The sequence below is a fragment of the Carettochelys insculpta genome, chromosome 10, assembly GCF_033958435.1.
Source record: "Carettochelys insculpta isolate YL-2023 chromosome 10, ASM3395843v1, whole genome shotgun sequence".
NCBI lineage: Eukaryota > Metazoa > Chordata > Testudines > Carettochelyidae > Carettochelys > Carettochelys insculpta.
In genome coordinates, this window is record NC_134146.1 from 6,570,535 (window position 1) to 6,591,228 (window position 20,694).

The following is a 20,694-nucleotide window of genomic DNA, read 5'->3' on the forward strand; positions in this document are numbered from 1 at the left end:
GAAGAATCTGTAGTTGAAGCACTGGATGGGGACAGGTGAAACCTGGATTTAATTCTGCATGTTGCCAAACATTTCTTGGGCTGTGTCTTAATTCTTCCCATGTAAAATGAGACTAGTGCTTCTCAAGCTTACAGAGTGCTCTATGGATAGGAGACAAGGAACAACCTAATGAGAATAGCCCTCTATTCCTGTGAGGAGTCAAGCCACTAGGCTAGAGAGTTCTTCTTCCTTCTTGGACTGAAATAATAATTTTTTGGAGGATGCTGGTTATGCTGAGCACTTGCCGCACTGGACATGTTACTCCATATCCTCGGCTCATCATCTATATGCACTATAAGACACGGCATTTCAAAGGTATCTACTTGGAACAGGCTTGTCTCTTCATAGAAAAGGGCGTGTTCATTCTCATACAGAGAGGAAGAATTTTCGTTCTAGTTACAACCAGCTTTGAGCCTGTAGCTAAATGAGTGGGTGTTTTGAAAGGCATCTAAATTCATGAGCATGGACAGGTGGACCACTACCCTTGCCCGCTAAACCATTTGAGGCAGTTTTTCCCTCCCCTCTTGACCCTTTTCTGTGTGAAGACCCATAATCTCCATATTTAGTTGTGGTGCTGTAACTTATTTTCATTTATTTCTGAAGGTTCAAGCATTAATCCACTCTGACAGCTGCTTCCCTAAATCTGTTTTCAACTGCAGGAGACTTTGACATACACCAGAGAGAGGTGAAGGAACAAAAGATTGAAGTGCAACAGAGCTGGACACATCCACACTATGACTCGGATAACTACAACAGTGACATTGCTTTGCTCTATTTGAGCAGTGATGTTGTATTTAATGAGTATGCCCTCCCCATTTGCCTTCCCACACCTAACCTGGCAACCTTGCTGACTAGAGAAGGGACTAGGGGCATGGTGAGTGGATGGGGTTCAACCCATGTCAAGGGTCCTGGAACACGCTTCCTCATGAAAGTCAAGCTGCCTATAGTAAGCATGGAAACGTGTAGGCAGGCAACAGCAAAACTCATTACTGATAACATGTTCTGTGCAGGATATGCTGCCAAAGCCCAGGATGCCTGCAAAGGTGACAGTGGAGGCCCCTTTGCTGTATCTTACCATGGCACTTGGTACCTGCTAGGGGTAGTCAGTTGGGGTGAAGGCTGTGCTGAAGAAGGGAAATATGGTGCATATACACGGGTAGCCAATTACATTCCATGGATAAAGGAGGTGGTTGAAAATTTAGCTGAGGCAGGAGGACTTCTGCCAGCACTCTGAGGACCACTTCTGAAAACCATCACAAATGCTGTCAGCATGCTGAGCTGTTTCAGTTCAATAGACTTTGTTTCATATCCTGAATGAAATGTACAATCCTCTAGTGATGGGCAGAGGCTCATTTGGGTCTTGGCTGTGATAAAACCTTTATAAAGAAGTTAGTATGTGTCAAGCTTGTATGCTCCTACACCTTAAACAGAGTTGATAAGACACCACATCAATAGTCTACACGTGGCTCAGAGGCAGAAGCATATGAAGCTTTTTTGGTACTAACAGTGTACATTACCCTACATATTCAATGTGAGGGGTAGATACACAAGCTAAAGTGAACGAACCAATCAAGCACACATATACTCTACCAGTTTGAAAAACTGGAAACTTTGCAATGGCTTTAACTAAAAGCAGCAGATAGTGCTGGACTGGAGAGGTTGAACCTCTGTAGTTGATGCAATAGGCCTTGTTATTCTGCTAAATATAGAATTTGCTGCATCTGAGATGTCTGTAATACAAACAGTTGCAATGGAAACACTGAAAGTGGAGGATTTAACAGCTTGTGGGAGTGCAGTTTTCTTTATTTCACATTAAAACAAGGAAGGAAATAACCTTGTTCTCCAGCTATTCCACTTGATGTCAAAGCAGTACATTAGGTACCTATTTAGAGCATTATGACAATTGTGCACCTGAATTAATCACCATATAATATGATTGTGAACTACAAGGTAAAGGCTTCAGAAGTTTGAGTGAATGAAATGTTAATACTTAGTAGCAAGATGAAAAGTGAAAAACTAACTATCCTTTTTATTCTATAGGAAGTTGAACCTTCACCTCAGCCTCTGCTGCATCATATTTAATCTAGTTGGAAGGGAGAGGAACAAACAGCAAATTATTAGTAGTGGAAAATTAGAATTTCCAGTAGCAGCAGTTATTCAAACTTAACAACAGGCAGGAAATCAGGTTTAATAAGCTTACTGCTCATTTGATGTCCTTTGATTTTTTTTTCCCTGAGGCTTTTAGTGTATTTAATCACATTAAATCCAGCAACGGGGGCAACAGTTACCTACATTGGGTCAGACCCAGAACAACATAGCACTGAGCCAGCTTTCACTGATGCTATTTCCATTTTACACATTCTATAGAATAAGATGTAAGAAAAAGAAAAACTAGCACTCACACTATACAGAAAGGCACTACACAGCTCTAAATTAGCCTTAGACAATGGACCATTCTGTGATTCCCCAGGGCTTAACATTCAGGTTACATGTTTGTTAGCAGCAGATGTGATCAAAATAAAATAAAAGCACCAAATAAAGGCAAAAATGGAAGATCTAGATGGTATGAACAGAATTCACAATTACTAAGTTTCTGAACATTAGTTATTTACTAGTTTGTCCTAGATGTCCCCCCACCCTACCCCTGTGAGCAATCAACAGACACCCCCAAAAAACAGAAGGTTATTTTATTGTCTAAAGTGGGTAGCAGTACAACAAGTATTTGATCTGTACAAAGGACACAACAGAACAAGTTTAAATACAGACAGGAGGAAATAGTCCTCAGATTCACAGTCCTTAGACCACATTTTATATCAGAAGCCAAACAATTTAAAGATACACTAAAAAAAACAATCTGTTAAAAAATTTCAGGTCTCCAAAGAGTCTATGGGTGCACATCTCACAGCAGAGATCAATGAGTGTTCTGTGAAGGGTCACAACGGCATCTTATTGCCTTCAATGCTGATTTTCACCGCATGGGCTGATCTGCTTTTTTTCCTGATATCTGTGAACTTCCGCATCTGTTTGTCCAGGCGACTTACCCCTTTCTTAGAGGTGCCCTGGTACTTCAAAACAAAACAAAAACACAATTATCATGAGGGAGTGGGGGAGAAAGCCCAGAGTTTCAAGAAAGGCGATGCATACAAGATTAAGTGTTCTGATAAGGTTATAGAGGAACTGTGGCAGGTTTTTTGATGCGCGCGCGCACAGTCTCTCAGATTAAGGAAACTAAAGTGGTCATTTCATTGTCCACATACTGGATAAGTGAATGACTTAGAATAGTTCTCAAACACCACACTTGAGTTTCAGGAGTACATTTCACCACAGTTTCATAAACTGTTGATTTCCTGGTGCTGGCTGATGTGACGAACTGAGCACAGGGGTGATGTTAATTCATCAATTGCAAGTGATTCAATAGGTCACTTTCCAGACACCACCAAGGTTAGAAAATACTAGGAAATGTAAGTGGGAAGAGAAAAAATGCCAGAGATCAACTCACCACAAATTTCAGTCAATAAACAATATCCCCTGCAGTATTCAGAATGCATCTCAACACAACATGCAGTAATAATGAATTATGGAGACTCCAGAAAAAGAAAAGGCTTTGGGACAGCTAACAGAAACATCCTCTTTAGAAGCTCAGCTTTTATTTGCCAGGAATCCAAAGGCTACTCTGTCCATGATCAGGCTCAGACTATTACTAAGGTAGCCAATCTCCAATACCTGAACCCAGACAGACATTCTAGCCACAACATAGAGGGAAAATGAATTCCTGACTGGAATTACAGGCAGAGCTTCTCTGCCTTTTCACTTACTTTCTACAATTGTTTTTTTCTAAATAAAATATGAAGCTGAAGAGTGGAAGGAATGCACCAGTGTTACTTGCCTATCCTTTCTGGCTACTAATTTCCACCTCCCAGCTGGGAGAACAGAAATATAGCAAATAGGCTGTCAAAATAAATTCAGGTTAATATTTACTGGAAGTTCTCTCTCCAATTTAGATTTGAGGTTCTGTCTTCTCCCAGTCCTTAGAAGATTCTTTTCCCTTACACTGTCGTTTACTCCATCAGGCCTTGCAACACAAGAACTTCCTAGGCCAAAGAGGGTTGAACAGTTTCTTTTCAGATCTTGTTACTACTACCAAAAACCTCAGCCACAGAGGTTATTCCGGAGAGACAATGAAGTAGTAAATTAAGGGCCAAGAATGTCAGCTCTGTGTCATTCCCCAGGTATCTATTTAATTTAAACTGGAGGCCCTCCTTAAACAAGAACATGTTTTACAATGGTACACCGGCTCATCCTGGATTACTCCACTTCTTTTTACACAGATGCCTACATAACGTATTTTTGTGGAGAATTTTAAATAATACCAGCCATGAGGACATGTGAAAGCTGTAGTGGCACAAATCGGCAGAAGTTATGTACTATAACAGATTCTCTCTGCATCAATTTACCGTTTAGGTCACAGTACAAATGTTAGAGACGAGCTTCCTCCGTGCAGGTTAGTGGATTCACAACTACTTTCATTGCCTCTGCATACTGCCAATTGGAGCACATGCACTGCTCACACTTCCCTTAAATGATACCTCTAAAACTTGGGGAAGGCAGAATGTCAAGGCTAGAGGGGCATCCTGTTGCCTTCAATGCTGAACTTGATGGCCCGATGCACTTTGCTGAGTCGTTTCTGTTCAGCAAACCGTCTCTTGTGCTTTTCCAAGCGACTAATACCTTTTTTATAAGTCCCGAGCTAGAAACATCATCATCTCAATTAATGAAAAGAAGGAAAAACAATGACAGCAGAATTTAAAGATCTCTCCTTTCTCTTACATTTGATTTACCTTATGAAGATACTGACATCTCTATGAATTAAACTGTACAAGATAAATGGGTGAACCAAGGCAGAATACACGGACCTCATTTAGTGGCAGAATGTCAACACTTACAAGTGTTTCACAATTCCAAGAAAGTCAAGAGGATGATCACAATACTAGAACTTGGAAGGGGTAAGAGGAGTTAGTGTAAGGGATTCCAAGATGGTCTACAGGGACAGTAGATTATTTTCTGTCAAGCTTGAAATCTCTTGGCCAAGGTATGGACTCGGAAGATGATCATTCTAAAAATGCTAAGTAAATAAAAAGATTCTGCAGTCCATTCTAGAGCATTTGCAGGTCTGGATTTGGCTCAGAGAGTCTGCCTAATGCCTAATATTAACCTGGTAAAGCAGTGGGTTAGCAGTTAAAGCCTTAATACTGATATAAATAGGTGTTCCTCTGTGTCAGTTATTCATTTTCATTATATTTGTAAGTTAAGAAACCACGAAATAGGTTTTAAAGAGCCCACCCACGAGCAGGACACATAGTCCCTCAAACTACCATGGACTTAACAGTAAAGTGGTACCCAAGGGCTAATGGCACTTGAAGTAACAGTGATTTAAACAATCGACTGATTTTCAAGCTTAACCACAGAGTTAGGATCAACATAAGAAACTAATTTCTTCCCTCTGCTCTGTGGCTTACCCTGGAAGACTCCATTTCCACATTCCACTTGGGTCTGACCACGTAATCCTTGTTGGAGGGCATTGGAACCCTTGCACGAGCACAAAATCCAGGATCTCCAGGTCTGAGAGCTCTGGGTAACAAAAAGCATGTATTATAACAACAGCTCACTCTCACACAGAGAAATACAAACAAGCAAATGCCTTCAATTAGCTGTGTTTTCTGTCACTTTTAAATGCACAAAGCACTGCTACCTCAAGCACTTGCACTTTTATTACAAATAGAAAAACAGCTGCTGTGAAGAGCCCACAGACAGTCTCGGATGCCTTGGGGGGGGAAAAAAAAAAGAGAGAGACACAGACAACTTACTTTTCTTCTCCTGTTAATACCTTCTCCAAGTCTCTGCGAGGGGTCTGACCACCGGAGCTGTACAGACAAGGCAAAATGTTACAGCCGCAGACAAATACAGGGTTTCCTCTATAAAACAAAAGCCACTTATAACAGCAGCCTCTCCTGCACATGTTCGAAGTATTTTATGTGGGTTTATAAAGTGGATATAGAGCTGCATCTGTGAATTACACAACAATATTAAAATAAGATGCACCCAGCTGCAGCAGAAGACAAACCCACCTAAAGAAGTGCTACAAGGGTAAACTCCATAACTCTTGTGCAAATTCACGCCAAATAAAAAGAGACCGGATCTATTTAAAAAAAGGCTTCACAAACATAAAAGTCTGCAAAAACAGATGGTGGCTTGAGACTCGGAACAAAATGCCAGGTGATGACAATAAAGCAAGAAGCAATGGCTCAACTCCTCAGGGCCAAGGTTATGGTCAGCAATATTTATCAGTACTAAGCTCTTGTATCCTTTGGCTTGTTGGCACTCAGTCAAGATCACAAAGGGCAGGCCTAACCAACTCCCACACAAGGAGCAACTACCTGGGGGAATTTCAAATAAAGAGTGATGTGGCAGCACATTACAGGAGTTAACCTGCACAGGACTCCTGGTTGTGATAGTAGCAAGAATAACTACCATGCCTGCCTGTATCAGACAACAGAGTGGATTACAACAGTGACTTGACTCTTATCACACATGGGGCTTCCAATGGTGCAAGAGCTGTCAGGAGCCCCAAATTAGAAAGGCAAACTGCTGATCACCAGTAGTGTAGAAAACCTTGCAACATATTAAACTGGACAAGGGTAAAGATGACCACAATCTTAACGAAGGGAAGAGGATGGCTTAGAGGAAGCCTACAGGTTTCCCCTAACACTTTATTCGTATGTTGTCAGAATTACCATATCGGTCAGGTTTCCTAAACAGTCTCAGGGTACATCTACCCTTACTGGAAGATCTACACAGTGGTGGTTGATCTTCTGGGGTTCGACTCAGTGCAACTATTGGGGTCACACAAAACTGAACAATCAGGGCTCCACCGTCAACCCCGGTGTGCCTCAGAGTCGTGAGAAGTAAGGGAAGTCGACAGGAAAGTTTCTCCCATTGACCTCCCACTCTGGGGATGGGAGAAAAATTCAGTTTAAGGTATGTAGATTCCAGCTACATATCTTAAATTGATTTTTCCTCGTAGCAGAGACCTGGTTTCAAATTCACAACGTTATTTTTTCTCTGTATTTGCAACTCCCACCTGCTCAATCGCCTTCTTTGAGGCATCTGTTCCAGATCCCTCTGCTCCCTTTCCTCCCTTGTCATTCCTTTGTAGTTTGAGGTTAGACCAAAGATGGGCCGAGACCATTCATCTGTAAAAACATTTCAGTGAAGAAACACTATTGTTAGGCAAGGACATTTTACCTCCAGAGAACTTCAATGGGTCTAAATGCAACCTGCAACAGCTTGTCCTTTTAATCAAAAGGGTCAACCACTTTTAGGCCTTGTCTTCCCTTCTGAGTTCTGTTGCCGAAAACTGTCCTTCTGTGACAAAGCAGTGAGACCGTGCACAGTGCAATGCGACTTTTGTCTGGAAAAATGCCCATTTTTGGCAATAAAAAACTTGCACCTCAAAAAAGACTTTTTTCTCTCCTCCTCCTTTGTCATCAACAAATAGCCAGAGCAGGTACTGCTGCTTGTTTTGTGGACAGAACTGGCTTCTGCCAGAATCCCACAATGCCCTGCCCTGATGGCTCTGCTCAGTGTTTTGATCTCTGCTGCCCCACAGGCATGCACCCTTACCTCTTTACAGCTTGGGGAACTATCTGACAGCTTAGTGGGCTGCTTCTTTGCGGAACAAGAGAGCAAATCATTGGAATATTCCTGTCCTGCCCTACACTAGGAACACAGCAACACTCAGAGGGAATCCCAAGCATTGCAGGACTCAGCTCCGCACTGTGGGATATGCACCCTGGAGTTCATTGCTCACACTGTCAGTGAGGGTGCCCCAAATGTGATTTATCAACTGATGGAGCGAGTATGAACATCTGTTGGCGATTTGTGTTCTATCAGTTTTTCAATGTCAACAAAACTTGGTGGTAGAGACAAGGCCTAAGTGGCTAACGTGTCAGGCCAACGTGACTTCTAAACCCAAACTAACGTATTATAAAGTGAGACCTTTAAGTTTCAGGCATCCTCTCTCACTGAATCTTATTACAAGCAGAATCTGCCTCAGCTCTAGACAATGCTCAATTTTCTCTTGTGCTTTCACATTTCAGGAACTTGCCCATCTGTAGAGCTGGTGAAGAAGCATTTAGAGTCATGGCTGCCAAGAAATTAGTACACGTCATAGGGCAGACGTAATTTCACAGATAACGTAAATCAGACTATAAATTGCAGTTCTTCCTTTTTCATAAAGGAAACAAGAACTAAACCTAATAAAATGCCTTGTCAGAGCTTTGAATATGTGACGCAATGGTATACGTATTCGCCTAGAATCTTATGTATTTTCTCTTACATAACCAGTTCAATTTGCTGCACAGATTGAACCTCTCTAGTCCAGCACCCTCAGGACCTGCGGGGCCAAACTGCAAAATTTGCCAGACGGGAGGTCAATCTGGTCTAAGCACATTACCAACACTTTCACTGCTTACTGGGCACTTAGAAGATGTTTGGGGTACGTTAGAATTAAAGCTAAATAACAGCATAGAACACTGAGAGCCAGGACTGGTGGCTGTAAACAAACTTTATGGAACCAAGGGAAACTTGGCCACACCTATTTTAAGTGGTTGTCCAGCTAACTAAAATCATGCCACGTTACGGATGTTGCCAGACGGGGAGAGTTCTGGATTAGAGAGGTTTAACTTGGACATAAAACAGAAAAGTGTTTGGAAAAAACAGGTTAAATGGTACACAGAAACTTCCACGAGCAAGACATGGCATTTAAAGGAGGTTCACATACTGATTAGCTTTCCTGCCATGTCCTTGTTTGGTCTTGACTCCTTGGGGTGTTTGTAGAGGTACATGACAGCTCGCCCAATCCCACTGTGCTTCAGTGTCTCTTGACTCACACTAGGCAGCTGGAGGACAGAAAAATAAATCCTCAAACTCTGAAGGACATCTGATTGCTATTGGTGCCAGAGGTTTATAAAAACCAAGCACAACAGTTACCCTACAAAACTGAAAGCAGAGTATGTATTTCATTAACTTGCCATTTTCATTGCAGGTATCAAAGCGCTCCAGCGACCTTTTAACATCAAGCAGCTATCTTGTCCATCTCTAAATAACTGAAGGTCTTTATTCTTTATTTCTAAACGCTGGGCATGTTAACGATCTGGACAATTCGTACAAGTATGAACTTTGTTTCTTAATATAAAGTGGCCTAAAGTTCCTAAAAATACTCTTTTGCTTACATTAGCTACCTGTGTGTACTGCCTGCAATCAGACTAATCTGTCTTTGAATCAATAGTTTGCTGTTAGTAACAAAGAGATCTCTTGAAAATACAGATTGCAAAAGCAAATAGTCAGGCAAGTAGCTTTGCCACAGACCATAGCCATGTCTTAAACCTGCAGCCTTACAGGGTACCTGAGCCTGACCAGCAGCTTCCATCACTAGGGAGGCAGGCAGGGGGACAAACTGGCCATAAGGAGAGAAGAAAGAGACAAGATGGGAGCAAAGTGCTTAGCCTGATGCACTGTGAGAACCATTAACAACTATCGGAAAGAGTGGAGAGTTAGCAGCCAAGTCAGCCATTCCCAGGCATTCTAAGGTGAAAACAGACTAGTCCAGATTTCTGAATAGATATTTGAAATATAATTTAGCTAAAGCTAAATATCATATCTTCAGCTGGAAATCTGAGTTAATACCTATTCAAAGCCAAATTCTGGTACCTTTTTAGCAGTCATTAAAGCTGGCTTACAGGATTCATTTTCACATAGCTATGCAGAAAGTCTAATTACATTAGCACTTATTTTCTGCATATACGGAACAAGAAATAAAATGATCTATCACAGCATAAAAGCAACTTTGAGGGAGAGAATTTGCCTGGCAGAGCGGCTCAGATGAATATGAACATAAATCTAAATGTATCACTCAAACAGTGTAAGGGAGTGTGCACATGTGGACAGTGGGTTGTTTCTTTCAGTTTTACAGCCAGGGATTAGCATAATTACTTGCTTCACAGAGTAAATAAGGGGGAAAACGAAAGTGATCAGGATCAAGGAATTCAAAATTTCCTAGCTGCCCTCCTGCCAAACTTTGTTCTGCCAGGCCAAGACAGCATTTAAATAAGACAGGAAAAGCCTCTGAAAGCAAACCCAGCATTTGCTCCACAGTTTGCTCTCCTCTGTGCCTCATCACTACGGTCAACTGAGAGCAGTGACCATATTGCATCTCACTACTACTTACACGTGCCATTTTTTGAAATGTACATACTGGGCCAAATGTCCATAAAGAGTTATCTCTAACAGCTTCAGCCTGCAGGATGCAAGCCAGACTAAGGCAAACAGGTAGGCACCAGCTTCTAACCTCTTGCAGGATCTTCAAGAGCTCCTCACGTATCTTTAATGCTGGTAGACTTCGATCCGGAAGAGGGGAAAGCCACTCTTTGATGGCTGACATCACACCACTGTCAATGAAAGTTTCCTTAAGGTCCTGTCTGGAAAGTTGGGAATAAAGGTCGGTCAGATTTTCAGGAACAGCTGTGTCTCACTTCAGAGAGCTGGGGAATGCAAGCTCTGAAAAAAACCAAAACTCCTACTCCTCTGGCTGCACACACACATCATTTACAAGATGTGGGCCTTGCTCTTGATTTCCCCAAAGCAGACATCACTCTCTAGGAAAGGTTGCTGAACCCTGTATGAGGCAAAGTGCCGAAATTTGACCTTTTGACCTCTATGTACGGTCTGAGTGCCACGGATACTTTTTAAAGTCACAAACAGTCCTACTTAGAACAGCTTCACTAATAAATATATAAAGACGCAGAGCTTTATCGTTTAGGTGGTGGTTGGTAGCATTAGCTGTTTTTTCTTAATCCACAGGCAGCATAGCTTTGAGCAAGCTCTGGGGTGCCTGTGGGAGGCAGGATGGGACTGAGCTTGTGTGCCACTCTTGAGACCCATGCTGGGGGTTGCTGACCACTGCTCTAGTGGCTTCCAAATGCAGGGAAAGTGAGTCCTTTAATCTTCTCTTACCACAAAGCTTATAACATAAGCTACAGAACTGAACAAAATACTTGCTTCAAACAGCAACTGAGTTCTATAAAACTATTCAAAGTGCTGAAAGAAATCAAAGCTATCGAGCATCTCAGCACGTATTAAACAGGGGCAAGCCAAGCACCCATTATATCACAGTATGTGGTTTCTATACATTGTATCCTCAGCAAGGCAGCATATTTTAATTAATTTCAAGATAATGAATCATTAAAAAGTATGTCTCTGGGAAGCCAACTAAACTCTAGGAATCTGTGGGAGGGGAGCCTGCACGTTATCAGCATTCCCAGTAGTCCCCAGGAGCGTAAGAAGTGCAGTGAATCAAACACTTACTTTTTAAGGTGCATAACTACCGTCGGCAGCAAAGTTAGCTTTTTTAGTGCGGGTTTCTTCTGTGTATTCAGCTGTCTATCTTCCTAGGGGGAATTTCAAAACAAGAAAGAATTTCAAAATAAGTCACCCCAGAGAAGAGCACAGCAGCAATAAACCCCAACTCTTAAAACATTCACAACAAAATGGTTTGTCTTCTCTTGCAGTAGTATGGCTGTCTGCAAAACTACATTGACCCTTGAAGGAGGACAATTAACTAACTGGGGTGTACCCAAGCACCAACTGTCGAGCAACTTTTGGCCCTAAATCTGCTTTAAAAGAAAGATTTATCAAGAGAGTATCAAACTTAGTCAACATTTTCCTTAAAAAACGGTCAGTGTGAAAGGGGAGATTCACAATAAAATTAATCATTTTTCTGCTTCAGTTCTACTGTAATTCCATAACCAAATGTAAAGTTTTATAAAAAGTTTGGCTACCCATGTATAATGTACAGCCAATCTATAGAGCTACTTAATAAAGGACACCAAAAATCCCACTCAAATAATATGTTAGTAACATAACATGTAAGTAACTAGGTCCGTGTTGTCCACTATGCTGTCTGTAGGATGGAAAATTCTGAGGCAAGTTATGATATTCTGCTAAAGGCCCCCTATTCGAATCCTTAAGTCTGGAGTAGTCTTATAATCCTATAGTCCAGAAGCCCAGTTAGCATGAGTGGAAAGTTACCCCTGCATGCCCCCACACCATCACATCTCACTCACAAGTCCCAGTGAAGGTCGCCCCAATGTGGACAGTGCCTGGAGTTTGGAGGGAGGAATAGTTGCCTCAGCAACCACATTCCAAGAAGAGGCCACGCAAGTGAGAGCCAGGATATAGCACCAGCCCATTGGCTATCCCAGGCTGGTACTCAAAACAAATGTGTTATTGCTCTGTGCTGTTACTGTCTCTTTTGCTTTAATCTTCTAGATAAGCACCTGTGAATGCGCCCATGTAAAGGTGCTATCTTTACTCTTGTAGACGCATCATACATCCAATTAGACATGTAGATGTGATTGCATGTCTGCTTTGTTTAAGTAACGTGTTGAGGAAAACCACTTGTATTAGAGATAAAATATTCTATAAGCAATGGGTGGGGATACTCTGTAACCTTTTTACATTATTGGCTTATTGTGCTCATTTCATCTTGCTGCCAGGACCTATCCCAGGCTTGGGTAACACCCATGCCATAGTTTTTCCCTGCCTACCAATAATCTATATAATCAATTGCAACCTATTGTCTGGCAGTGCTCCATTCAGTCCTGATGGACGAAAGTGAAGTTACTCACCTGTGTAGTAACAATGGTTCTTCGAGATGTGTCCCCGTGGGTGCTCCACAGTAGGTGTCGGGCTCACCCCAGCGCCGCAGATCGGAAATTTCCAGCAGTCTCCATCGGGTCGCGCATGCGCCGATGCGCGTCGGTCCTTCACTTGCTTACGGTCACATGCGCGATCCAGTCCCTGCCAGTTCCTGATCAACTGCTCCGGATGCTTCTGAAAAACACGGAACAGAGCTCCAAAGTGGGGAGGAACGGGTGGGTAGTGGAGCACCCATGGGGACACATCTCGAAGAACCATCGTTACTACACAGGTGAGTAACTTCTCTTTCTTCTTCGAGTGGTCCCCATGGGTGCTCCACAGTAGGTGACTACCCAGCAGTGACCCCAAAAAAGGAGGTGGGTACCCGATTTATTTGCAGCTTGCCCTTGAAAGGACTGCTGTCGACAAGCGTGTATCCTCCTCAAACACCCGGTGCATGGCATAGTGCTTGGCAAAGATGTCGTAGGATGACCAAGTTGCCGCTCTGCAGATGTCTCTCAGCACGATTCCCTTGAAGAAGGCCGTCGACGCCACCATCGCTCTAGTGGAGTGAGCCCTGGGCGGAACTGGCAGAGGAGTCTTGCGAAGCTCATAGCACAGTCTTATGCAGGATACGATGTGGTTTGAAATCCTTTGTGAGGATAGGCCTTCTCTGTTCGACCTCGGTGCGAAGGACACCAGGAGTCTGTCTGTTTTGCAGAAAGGCTTAGTCCTGTCTATGTAAAAGACCAAAGCCCCCCTCACATCTAATAAGTGCAGCCGTGCCTCCTTGCTGGAGTTGTGAGGCTTAGGATAAAACGAGGGTAATACTATTGGTTCGTTAATGTGGAACTCTGAGGAGACCTTTGGAACGAAGGCTGGGTGTAATCGTAAGACCACCGCTTCGAGAATACTGTGCAGGGTGGTATGGCCATTATTGCTGCAAGTTCGCTCACCCGACGGGCTGATGTAATCGCAAGAAGGAAGATTGTCTTCATGGTAAGTAACCAGAGGGGAACCGTGGCCAATGGTTCAACGGGCGGTCCTGACAGCATGTGGAGGACCAAGTCCAAACTCCATGACGGCGGTAGCGGTTTCCGAGGGGGATACAGGTTTGCTAACCCCTTTAGGAACTGCGTGACAACAGGATGGGTGAATATGGTTGGCCCTTCCTCTTTGTGTCGAAAAGCTGATACAGGCGCGAGATGGACCTTTAGCGAGGATAGGGAGAGTCCCTCTCGTTTGAGCTCCAGCAAGTAGTCCAGGATTACAGTTATAGGGATGTCTAGAGGAGCTAACTGCTTGGAAGAGCACCAGGAGGTAAATCATGTCCACTTCTGCTCGTAAGTCCTTCTGGTGGAGGTCCTCCGACTGCACTCCAGGACTTGCTTCACTCCCTCCTAACATGTGCTCTCTAAGGCGCTGAGCCATGGATTAGCCACGCCTGTAAGCGGAGTCCCTGAGGATGTGGATGCACTATTGACCCCCGAGCCTGCATGAGAAGGCCCGGCACTGCCGGTAGGGGAAACGGCCGGCGGCATGCCATGCGCAGAAGCAGCGGGAACCATTGCTGTCGGTCCCAGGTTGGGACTATGAGTATCGTGTGATCTTTCCCTTTTGGCTTTCTCCAAAACCTTGTGTATGAATGTTGTGGGAGGGAACGCATAGAGTAGAGGGCCCTTCCATGGAATCATGAAGGCGTCCCCCAAGGATCCCTGCCCTATGACCGCTCTGGAGCAATACTGGGGACATTTCTTGTTGTTGTGAGTGGCAAACAAATCCATTTGGGGAAACCCCCATTTCTGAAACACTCGTCGGAGCAGGTCGGAACGATCTGCCACTCGTGCGTGAGAGCAAAGCGTCTGCTGAGTTGGTCCGCCTTTACGTTGTGGACACCTGGTAAGTATGAGGCTTTAAGGGTTATATTGTTCACAATGCACCAGTTCCACAACTGGACAGCCTCCGCACAGAGAGCACAAGATCTGGCTCCTCCTTGTCGGTTGATATAAAACATGGTGGAGGTGTTGTTGGTATTTATCCCGACTACTTTGCCGTACAGGTAATTTCGAAAACGCCTGCACGCATTGAACGCTGCTCTGAGCTCTAGTATGTTTATATGCAGTGTCTTTTCCACGGGGGACCATAACCCTTGAGTAACTTCATTGCCGATGTGCGCTCCCCATCCCATATGGGATGCATCTGTCGTGAGAAAAACGGTAATTTGCGGTTGGCGGAAAGGCACCCCTACTAGTAGGTTCTTGCGGTCTGCCCACCATGCCAGTGACCTTCACACCTCCATTGTGGGTGACACTGTCCTGTGAACGGTATGGGCTATTGGTTTGTAAACGCTTGCCAACCAATGCTGCAGGCCTCGCATATGCAGCCTGGCGTTTTGTACCACAAACGTGGTGGTCGCCATGTGCCCCAACAGTTGTAGACATGTTAGGATTGGGACAGTGGGGCTATACGTTATTACTTGTACCAGGGATCTGATGGCGCAAAAACGGGCATCGGGCAGGTATACCCTTGATGTAGCAGAGTCTATTCACGCCCCTATAAATTCTATATTTTGCATGGGCTCGGTCTTTGACTTCAAGAGGTTGATGATGAGGCCCAGCGAAGCAAATGTGTTTGTGGTGATGTGTATCATTCGTAAGACCTCTGCTTTGGAGGTTCCTTTCAGCAGGCAGTCGTCTAGGTATGGAAAAATGAAGACGCCTTGTCTGTGTAGGTACACTGATACTACCGCCAGGGTTTTGGTAAAAACTCTGGGTGCCAAAGAGAGACTGAATGGAAGAACTCTGTATTGGCAATGTTCTCCGCCTACTGTGAACTGGAGAAAACGTCTGTGTGCTGGATGAATTGCTATATGAAAATACGCGTCCTGTAAGTCGAGGGCTGCAAACCAGTCTCCATCGTCCAGTGCCATGTTTATGGAAGAAATTGTAGTCATTTTGAAATGCTGCTTGCACAAATACCGGTTGAGGGCCCCTAAATCCAGGATTGGCCTCCAGCCTCCTGTCTTCTTCTCTGTCAGGAAGTACCAGGAGTAGAAGGCTTTCCCCTGGAATTGTTTCGGTACTCTCTCCACCGCCCCTATGAACATGAGGTGGTCCACTTCCTGTTTTAACTTTGTGTGGTGAGAGGGATCCTTGAAAAAGGACCTGGTGGGAGGTTTCGGTGGTGGCAATGATTGAAAAGGGATTGTGTACCCCGTGGCTATAATCTCCAATACCCATCTGTCTGTGGTGATGCTTTACCATTGACAGTAGAACGGTTTGAGCCGATGGTGAAACGTGTTGAGATTGGCACTGAGAGACGGTCTTGGTCTTGCAGTCCCCGACATACCTGTCAAACCTGCTGTCTCATGGTTTGCCCAGAGGGGGCGCGGCCCTGCTGGGGCCGACGTCTAGGGGCCCTGTACTGCTGTGGCTGATGTTGGTGCCCCTGGTCATACCCTCGTTGATATTGAGTACGCTGTGGCTGATAAGTGTAACGCCTTTGTTGAGGGTAAAACTTCTTCCTCCTGTATGGCAGGGTGTATATACCCAGGGTCCTAAGTGTAGCTCTCGAGTCCTTGCTGGAGTGTAGGACCAAGTCGGTTGAGTCTGCAAATAACTTCTGCCTATCAAAAGGAAGATCTGCGATTTTTACTTGCAGATCCCTGGGAAACCCGGACGTCTGGAGCCACGATTCCCTACGCATTACTACCGCAGTGGCTGTGGAATGAGCCGCTGTGTCCGCTACGTCCAAGGCAATCTGAACTCCTGCTCGTGAAGCTGCGTAGCCCTCCTGGACGATTGCTTTGAGGACCGGCTTCTTGTCCTCTGGAAGAAAATCCATGAGGGAGGTAAGTCTCGAATAATTGTCGAAATTATGGTTCGACAAGTGAGCGGCATAATTCGCCATTTGCAGCAGTAAGGTAGATGAGGAGTAAACCTTTCTGCCAAGTAGGTCTAGGTTCTTTGTGTCCTTGTCTGATCCCCCTGACCTATATTGGGACGTTTTGGCTCTGTGCTGCGATGATTCAACCACTAGTGAATTTGGCTGTGGGTGACTGAACAGAAATTCCATGCCCTTCGCTGGGACAAAATACTTCTTACCCGCCCTCTTATTTGTAGGAGGGATGGAGGCCAGAGTCTGCCATATGTTGGTGGCCGACTCCATAATCGCTTCATCTAATGGTATGGCGATCTTGGAGGAAGCTGGGGGTCTCAGATTTTTGAGGAGCTTATGGTGTTTCTCCTGCACCTCTGCCACTTGAATGTCCTGTGTTTGAGCCACCCTTTTGAACAATTCTTGAAACTGTTTTAGGTCATCCGGGGGAGACATATCTCCAGGAACAACTGCTTCATCTGGGGAGGACGAGGAGGCATCGCTATGATACATTTCCTCTAAGTCCTCAGGTTCGTGACTCTGTTCACATGTTTGTTCTTTAGAGGTTTCCGGATAGGGTTCCAGATCCTTTGAACCACACTCTGACTGGGAAAATTGTGATGTTCCCCGAGGGTGAGACTGTGTGCTGTGATGTTGACGAGGCGTTGACGGGGATCTACCCCGAGATCCAGATCCCCTGTGCCGATGTCCCGTGTGGTAAGGGTGGCCATAACAACAGGGGCAAGGGCCCGGTGATGGGGACCTGGACCACGACCAGAAAGTGTAGATGTGACGTGTAGAAGGGAGTGATTGTCGAGATGACGTTGACAAAGGCGGGGATCCTCTGTGATAGTATTCATAGGGATCCCTGCTGGAGGTTGGTGAAAAGTGTCTAAGCCCGGGGGATGGCGGCTGAAGGAATGGAGATGGAAGTCTGAGGCAGGCTGTTGGAGTTGCTGCCCGGTGAATCTCTGGGGGAGAGCGAGGTGATAATGGCAGCGCAATGATCTCCGGGGAAGGACTGCGGTGCCGGGTCTTGGTCTTCGCTTTCCCCCGTTCGGGCGCCGCAGGTGTTCCCACCGGTGCCGGGGACCTCGGCACTGCAGTCAGTGCCACACTTGGTTCCGCTGCCCGCTGTGCCGTGCTCAGTTCTGCTGCCTGCAGTGCTGCGCGGGTAGTCTCCTCTGGCACCGTTGGGCCCCGTGCCGGGTGCCCTCGCTCCGGTGCCGTCGGTGCAGCAAGGCTTGGTGCCATGGAAGCCGGTGCTGCCATTTCCGGCGCCTGCAGGGCCCTCAGTGCTGCCTCCTTAACAGCCGGAGGCCCCTGCGCGGGTACATGTGCCGCAGCCTTCCCGCTATGAGAGGCCAGCAGGCTCGGGCCCCGTGTTCCGCTCGTCCCGCTCACAGAAGTAACTGGCAGGGATCGAGCTGGTGAAAGCTTTTTCTTCTTCTGCACAGAGGAGGTTAGGGAAGCCGCCTTCCTCTTGTGCGAGCCTGAAGAGACCTCCTTATGGGGCTTCTCCGATGTCCCAGGCTGGAGGGCCTTATCGAACAAACATTTTTAGCCTCATTTCCCTGTCCTTTCAAGCTCTAGCTGTAAGCTTAGAGCAATGAGGGCATTTCTGGGGGACACGGGCTTCCCCAAGGCACCGAATACATTTGCTATGTCCATCTGAGGCAGGCATGGCCTCCCGGCATGAGTCACATTTCTTAAAACCCGGCGAGGACATTGTTTGAGCTTTAAAGTCTTTAAGTGCTAACAGGGCACTTAGCAGTTATTCGGTCTGGTAGCAGATAACAGTTAACAGATAACGTTCACGGCCTTCAGATAGCGGACCCGCCTGAGGCGGCCACCTCCATCCTTTTCCTTACTCTCTTTTCCTTTTTAACTATATACACTCTAACATAAACAACTATAATAACTAGGCATCAACTTATAACTATTAACAATAAGTAAAACAGAGTTTATCTGTCTCAGACGTTGGAGCCGGAGTGGATTCCGTCTGCAGCCGTTGGCGGTTGAGAAGGAACTGGAGGGGACCGGATCGCGCACGTGACCGTAAGCGCGCGAAGGACCGACGCGCATCGGTGCATGCGCGACCCGACGGAGACTGCTGGAAATTTTCCGAGCTGCGGCACTGGGGCGAGCCTGACACCTACTGTGGAGCACCCCCGGGGACCACTCGAAGAAGAAGTGGCACTTCACCAGCGCACTGCCTAATAAAGCCTCCTGCTTGCTCCATTGTCCAGACTTTGTTCCAACAACTGGGGGCTCGCCCGGGATCCAAGCTTCTGAGCTGCATGGGAGCCAGAGAATGACGTCCAAAAGGGGTGAGTATGTTTACTTTACCACCCCACTACGCCAGGACAGAACTCTCACTCTCCCTGCAGACACATCTTGGTTCTGCTTTTCCAAATTTAAACCAGAAGGAACCTGGATGTGGCTGAGCCAAGCACAGAGTGAGAAGGGGGGAAAAGGATATCCATGAAAAGAGGGGCGAGTACAAGAGGGCTGTTTAAGCTAAGGTGTTTGCATTGGAGGAACTGGATAAGCCACCAAGGATCAGTTGAGCCGTATGTTAAGCACAGGACTGGCTGGATACGCAAGGTGGCAGGCAGTGCCAACTGGTGGTCCCACTTCCTCATTGCATGTAACACTGAAAGTCTTGATGGAAGCCCCCTGACAGGCACGTGATGGACACACCTTCGAATAGTGCAAGTCCCATTGAGGCCCGCATTTGTGGGTACTAAGACTGTGGTATAAGCTCTACACAGAAGTAAAGGGAAGACGTACATTCCCCAATTAAAGCTGACCCAAGACCGTGGCACTTGAGAACACAGTACCTGAGGGGGCTACATATATCCCCAACTCGCTCAGCAAGCCGTATACAGAAGGGGGAAGACGTACATTCCCAAACAAGGCTGACAACTAATCTGTGGGATTTGAGACCTCTGTATCCAAAGGGGAGATGTACATCCTCAGTCAGCAGTCAGGGCAAGAAGTCTTTTGGGGGAGGCAAAAGTCAACCCCCAAAAATACTTAGAGTACAAACATGTGCAGATTCGGCAGGTGCCAGTTAAGAAGGCAGGCTATGCCGCAGTTGGACCAGAAGAGGAATTAATCAAGTGGTGGACTAAACAGAAAGGGGATAAAACAGATAAGGCAGTAATAATATTATTGGACATCCTAAGACCGAAGGAGAATGAAACTGAAAACTTGAAAGATGAAAACAATGCTCTGAAAAGTAAGTGCCCACCTCAGAGAGAGAAAATCAAACTGCAAGAATCCCAACCTCTGTGCTGGGGGAAACACCAAAGTCAGGGGAGAGGGAACTATCACTTGGTGTTTGCCCAGCAACTGCACCACCACTTCACTAGCCATGGGAAGATCTGGCAGCCCTAGCTGACCATCTCCCCCTGTACCCAACCCCATATGAGCCAGAACCAGTTCTAAATCCAGCCAGAAATGACAGTGAGGAGGCACAGAAGATAGCAACAGTGTGAGATTATGTATAGCGTACGGCCCCTATTTAAACATGTACCAGGAGAATAAGGAATGTTGGAGAAGATGGCACAGCTGAGTGGGAATTCCACCCAGAGATAGTGACCAGAGCAAAAGGATAGTTTGGCAGCAGCAGTTTTACTCAGGTATGCTGCAAAAAGGAAGGATTTCAGCACAAGCAGCCTGAGGAGGCATAAGCCAAACAGCAGCAGGCCGATTCAGAAACATGTAAACAAAAGCATGTGCATGAAAAGAAGGAAGAGAGAGTATGTGAAGTAGGAAATTCAAGTTAAGGCTTTGCAACCAGCACGTATAATAATGGAGGGAAAATCCTTGTAATGGGTTTAAGTAAGATTCAGTTTGCTGTAGTGGTCTGGACAGACACAGAGAGAAAAGAGTTGTGACTTTATGTTATAAATATAGGAGATAGGTAAAATAAGTTCAGCAAATGGAAGCCTAACTGGTCAGGTGCATCAGAGCTGTGAGAGAAATAGTTTTCTGGACAGATGCTCAGACTGTAAGACC

General features: G+C 45.5%; 2 protein-coding genes across 6 annotated transcripts in view; one reads left to right on the forward strand and one right to left on the reverse strand.

The window, feature by feature from the left end:
- Window positions 1-1,421, forward strand: part of PROC (protein C, inactivator of coagulation factors Va and VIIIa) — a 34,775-nt gene extending 33,354 nt beyond the window's left edge. Inside the window, exon 16 of the mRNA XM_075004596.1 lies at window positions 699-1,421. Within this exon, the coding sequence (XP_074860697.1) occupies window positions 699-1,273 (575 nt within the window). The 3' untranslated portion in view covers window positions 1,274-1,421. The remainder of the gene's footprint in view (window positions 1-698) is intronic.
- A 1,290-nt stretch (window positions 1,422-2,711) lies between these two features.
- IWS1 (interacts with SUPT6H, CTD assembly factor 1) overlaps window positions 2,712-20,694 on the reverse strand; it is a 43,780-nt gene continuing 25,797 nt past the window's right edge. For 3 of the 5 annotated variants that reach the window (XM_075003745.1, XM_075003743.1, XM_075003748.1), the window contains exons 8-14: window positions 11,461-11,543; window positions 10,445-10,574; window positions 8,879-8,996; window positions 7,178-7,289; window positions 5,904-5,960; window positions 5,556-5,667; window positions 2,712-3,104 (exon numbers count right to left, since the gene is read on the reverse strand). In XM_075003745.1, coding sequence (XP_074859846.1) covers window positions 2,973-3,104; window positions 5,556-5,667; window positions 5,904-5,960; window positions 7,178-7,289; window positions 8,879-8,996; window positions 10,445-10,574; window positions 11,461-11,543 — 744 coding nt within the window. In that variant the 3' untranslated portion in view covers window positions 2,712-2,972. Of the gene's footprint in view, window positions 3,105-4,625; window positions 4,787-5,555; window positions 5,668-5,903; window positions 5,961-7,177; window positions 7,290-8,878; window positions 8,997-10,444; window positions 10,575-11,460; window positions 11,544-20,694 lie in introns of all 5 variants that reach the window. The other 2 variants (XM_075003746.1, XM_075003744.1) reach the window with 1 other exon arrangement.